General features: G+C 32.6%; 1 protein-coding gene across 1 annotated transcript; it reads right to left on the bottom strand.

Annotated features, from left to right (window-relative positions):
• Positions 1 to 991: 991 nt before the first annotated feature.
• On the bottom strand, positions 992 to 4,988 carry LOC147382532 (cysteine-rich repeat secretory protein 55-like). Its single transcript, XM_086428660.1, has 2 exons — positions 4,621 to 4,988; positions 992 to 1,722 (listed from the first exon to the last, which is right to left on the bottom strand). Exons 1-2 carry the CDS (start codon positions 4,965 to 4,967, stop codon positions 1,302 to 1,304), a joined length of 768 nt encoding a protein of 255 aa, XP_086284786.1. The 5' UTR covers positions 4,968 to 4,988; the 3' UTR covers positions 992 to 1,301.
• Between the last annotated feature and the right edge of the window lie 533 nt (positions 4,989 to 5,521).

Raw genomic sequence — 5,521 nt, 5'->3', positions numbered from 1 at the left:
TTAATAAAGTAAGGGAGTTTTTACAATAAAATTTCAACAGATAGGTCTGATCGGAAAATCTCTCTCTCAAAAAAAAAAAAAAAAAAAAAAAAATCTAACAAACTAGTGGCATTTTTTAAAGGTTAAAACATAACTATTTTATCTAGATAGATAATATTTTTTCCAAAATTACTTAATCGGATGCGATTTTAAAATATTTACATGTCCAAATAATTTATCTGTCTGTGTAAGAGAGAAAAATTTAGAGAGCTATTATTGGCACCCTCAAAATAAAGAAAATAGACTTTCCCAAACGTGCACAACTTTTGCAAAAATTCTGATTCCAGTACATTGTTCATTTTAATTCCCAAAACAAGTATTCGGGCAAGTTCACTAGTAAGTATTATAATTTAAAGTGATGATCTCGTTGATATAAAAAAAGTGACAAACTCAATGGTAAATTTAATGGACAAATATCCTTGGTTTTAAGTGATGATCTCACTGATAAATTTAAAGACAAATACCCTTATTTTTTAATGGTGAGATTGCTGGTAATTATCACCGATTTTGTTACTTTTTTATTATCGAGATTATCACTTTAGTGCATGAAATGGTAATTTGCGCTAAAGAAAATAAGTGAATGGTTGAGAATAAGTAAAGTTGGGGTGGTAATAGAAGCTCTCTCGCATTTTTTTTTGTTAAATCTCCATTTTTTGGGTTTAGGATTTTATATGAGCCTAACCATAACCATAACCATCAAGTGAATTTTTTTGAATGAGAGTTATAATGTTTTGCAATGTTGAGATAATAATTTTAGCCAAACCTTGGTAATGTTTGAAGAGTGTGTTTTAATATTTAACTGGGTGTAATAAGTAAAAATTGGGGTGCCAATAGCAGCTCTCTAAATTTATTTGAGTATGTAAATATTTTAAAACTATTCAATTATGACAAAAAAGTTTCATTCGTTGCCATCTTTTCACCTCAGAACGCCCAATAATATTTCATATCATAATAAAGTATCCTAAAAGCAATTTCAAGAAACAGTAAATTCAAACTAGCTAGATTCTGAATTCTGAAAACAAGTTTCCATAAAATGTTTTAACAATATTCAAAATCATAATTTGGAACCATAAACAAACAATAAAAACTAAACCTAAGGCCTCTTTATAATCATGCCAAGGGCCGAAGCCTTTATTGGTGGAGTTCCGTCATGTTCTGGCCATGGTGCATGAGAGCATGCATGCAATGGGTTAGACTACCAACGGAAAGATTCTCCTCGACAACTACATCATAATCCTTGGATAGCCTTCCTGTAAATTAAGTTAAGGATATACCGTCGACCTTGAGTAAGTATATGCTGTAGTTTTGCTCGGGGCGAGAGGGAAGAAAAAGGGGTAGATCTCATATCGAACATAACAACTACTATACAATACTCGACACCCCTTCTTATATTGGCAAAATTTGGGGAAATTGGAAATGGCAGTTGCCAAGCACTGAGCACATGAGAGCTGAGACAGGTCCCTTGTACATTGCACCAAGGCATAGAGAGTTATGAAAGGTGACAACTTAGTCTCACCTTTACCCAATCCTCCATTTTTAGGGACAATTGCGTCAGCTTTCACTTTATCAATTAGAGTTCCTAGATCCTTTTCGAAGGTTTCACGATCCGTCACGTTCTCTACGTTCCAATAGAATATACCGAACGAGGTGTCTAGTTTGCCTATGAAATCATCCACATCATATCTGTAGATCAAATTTCAGTTTAGAAAATTTTCAATTAGAAAAAATACTAAAGTAATTTGAAATAACACTCGAAGTAGCATTACTCGAAGAAGGACGAAGTCTACAGAAAACCATAGATGTTTTTATTTACTTTGTGGCAAGTGAGGACGACACTTGATGGTTCTATGCTCACTCGAGTGCATGCTACTTCGAGTCATTGTTGCATGGCTCTTTCAATTAGGCCTTACTCCAGTGACTCGAATTAGCTCTGTGTCTGCAGAGAGCCATTGATTTTCCAATCAAGAAAAACATATATGATTTTCTGCACTCGAGTCACTATAGCATTTTTTCTTTCAATTAACACTTCTAGCTAGGAAAATTCCTCGATAAATGTTAGCAAAATTAGCAGTACTTAGTAATAATAATTAGGACTGTCAATGGATCGGATCAGACTCAAAATATGATCAGTTCTGATATGAAATGTGTGGGCCCGGATCAAGGATTTGGGTTCTAATTAGTACTCATTCCAACAATGCACGTGTTTGAAAATATATAAATGATACATGTATTTACACTATATATATTTTATTAAAAAATTATTTTATATAGGGCTGGGATCCTCTAACTCCTAAAAATGACTCATAACAACAACACATGATCCCAACCCTTTAAACAAAAATCCAATGGTCGAGATTTATGAATATCTTGATAACACAAATCTCGGATATACTTATCCTAAGGATAAATCTCAACAATTAGATTTTGCATTTAAGTGTTAGGATCGCGTGTTTTTTTCATGAGTCATTCTTAGGAGTCAACGAATCCTGACCCATTTATATATACTTGGATTGGAATAATTTCAATGTGAAAACATTGATTGTTTGGATTTGATCCGATCTAGAATAACGTATATCAGATCATCTCCGGAACTTAAAATGAAAGTTAATATGACACATTTAATCAGATTTGGGTTCTAATAAGTGTCTTATCAATTGGTACCAATTTGCTCCAATTCAATCCAAACTAATAATCATATTCTTAAAATTAGTTGAGTCGATTAAAAACTTGTCCGACGACTTCAATGGATTTTTAGGTGAACTCAACCCCAACCCTCAACAGAATCAACTCGTCAAGTCAATTCCACAAATTGTTATGTCAAATTATGAACTTGAACGAGTCAATGTAAAAATTGTATTTTTATTTGACTCCACCATGTCAGCTCACTAGTTTTCAACTTGACTTGTATCAATGGAAATTTGAATGGATTTTTCAAAATTTAAAAGTGGCATTAATTCCCCAATAAATTAAAAGTAAATATCTAGTATAACATAAAATTGAATCAGAAGCATATACTTATTATTTAATATTTTAATAATTTAAAAAGTAAATATGCTCCAGCAATAACATATGGAGATGTGAAACTCAAACTAAAGATAAGAACAACTTATTGACGCGGTATAACTGTGGCTGTATGGTGAATTGATTCATCACTTTTGTAAAGTCTTGAATCCACAACCTCTTCATTCCAAACGAAAGTCGTCAAACTTTGAAAGTTTACAATTAAAGAATAAAAAACTTTACATCTACTTTTCATACTTATGTTAGAGTTTCCTTCTAGTTCTAAGTCGTAAATAATAAATGGTATGGGCCCCGTTGACTTAAAAAGTAACAAGTGATCTCAACCATATAAGGATAATGTATATTCCAATACTATATATTTTGAAGATAACTATCTCTAGAATAAATCCCAACTGCCGGATGTTGAACTTACACTATTGAATGTACTTCTTGAGTCAACAGAACACAACCCTAATAATAATTAGATCTCATATTTTTGTTCAAATATGGGGACTAGAAATGTACTAAGGTGGTGGCTTTGCAAATGTTAGCATTGATTATGAGAGGTATGGATCCACACTTTGCTCTTTCGTGTTGACATTAATAGTCAGTTATTTTATTGTTTTTTATTTTTATTTTTTTTATTTTTTTATTTTTTTATCATTTGCTTAGATTGATCTTAGGGAAAAATACCATTTGGTGAGCTCAATATGAGAAAATTCCCATTTCAGTACATTATTTATTTTAACTCCCAAAACATGCTCTTTAGCAAGATAGTCACTTTTAGAATAAATAACAACGATCTTGCAACCTTTCAGAGAGATTCTCACTTTTATAAACCAACGTGATTGTCACTTTTCGAATGAATATCAGCGAGATCATCACTTTAAAATCTATACGATCTTGCTATGCATGTTTTTGGAATTAAAATGAATAATGTACTGGAACAAGAATTTTAACAAAAGTTGTGCATGTTTTCAGAATTTTCTCTTGATCTTATCCCTATGACTGTTATTATAATTAACTCCGTGATTATTTTTTCTATTCTTCAATACTAGAAAACAAATAATAAAAAAGGTTCTAATCTCATACTCCTTGGGATTCCAAAGAAAATAGATCCCTAGCTATTGGAAACCTGTGTTCTTTCTCCCATCTTTTGAGGTTAGAGAAATTCCAGATAATATGTAATTATACATAGAAACTAATTCTCTAATGACACAGATTAATTACTCGGGCAAGTCATCTCGGTCTTGAACAAGTTTTACGGTCTTGAACAAGTTTTAAGTCCATTTCAGGTCTGTGAACCAGAAAAAATAAGGTCAAAAACAAAAAAAAAAAAAAAAAAACAAGGATTGAGATGAAGAAGAAATTAAATTCTGGCTTTGACGTCTCATCTCGTTCATGAATTATACCAAGATGACTTGCTCGGTCTCAAATTTCAGATCTATGAACAAAAAAAAATATTGACAATAAAAGAACTGTAGAAATTAAATCTCAATTTTGATGTCTCCTGATTAGATCTAGGACGATTTTTAAAACCATGCATAAAGCTGTGATCATATAAATTTATAACAACAATACCTTAGGAAGCAGAAGTCGAACCATATCCTGGCATCAGCTTGGTTTGGACAAAGCTGGCGGATCTGCTTCGCTGCATCCTTGGTGCAACTCGAGCAATCGTCAACGCTAACATCTCCTCTGCACTGAGCGAGGCCGTAGACAACATCGTTGCCTACTCCGTATGAGGTTGCAATGAAGCCATTTGATGAAGTTTTTGAGACCAACTTGGCCAACAAGTGATCAATGTTGGCTGATGTTTGTCTCCCACTAATGTTCTTGTCTTTATTGCAGAACTCCCCTAAACGGTCTGCTTTGCAGCTAAGTAAAAGGAGAGAAAGTAAAATAAGATGATAGAAGAACAATGCCATTGTTGGGTTTCCTTCTTTTAGTTAGTTTTGTATTAATTACTTCACAGGTAGCCAGTCTCCTTTATTAGGGTTGAGGAGAGGTAGTGGGACTACCACATGCAGACTTTCTTGACTATTGCTCCAGCTGGTTGCCTCCACTATACTTAGTGGATGAAAATAGATATTTTATTTTATTTTTGATGGATAATCTCTCTTTTTTTTTTTTTTTCGGAGTAATTTTCACATGCCCCTCTTTGTTTTGTTATGTATCTGAGAATTGAGATATGGGTTTTCCATGTTCCAAGTAATGACATGCGCCTCCACATAACATTGTCTTCAATCTCTTACAAAATCTTTAATTTTTTTCCCCTAAAAATCCCCAATTCTTCTACCCTACCATCTGAGATTTATAACATACAAAATCTTATTCGCAAAATTATTAGTCTATAATTTTCAAAAATAAGAATCATTCATATATCTCAAAAAATTTATTCATGTTCCTAAGAATTAAAGTTTATAATACTTATCTTGTGCCATAAGTCAAATCGATGATCCAAGATTATGTTGGAAATGTG

Source organism: Akebia trifoliata, chromosome 16, assembly GCF_017979445.1.
Source record: "Akebia trifoliata isolate Shusen 1 chromosome 16, ASM1797944v1, whole genome shotgun sequence".
Lineage (NCBI taxonomy): Eukaryota > Viridiplantae > Streptophyta > Magnoliopsida > Ranunculales > Lardizabalaceae > Akebia > Akebia trifoliata.
This window is presented reverse-complemented; position numbering and strand designations above follow the sequence as displayed.

What these genes read in the sequence shown, in the direction of transcription:
- LOC147382532 (XM_086428660.1), bottom strand. Translation starts at nt 4,967, where the DNA reads ATGGCATTGTTCTTCTATCATCTTATTTTACTTTCTCTCCTTTTACTT. An exon ending in TTCGACTTCTGCTTCCTAAG is followed by an intron (nt 1,723 to 4,620) that starts GTATTGTTGTTA and finishes TTTGATCTACAG; the next exon opens with ATATGATGTGGATGATTTCA.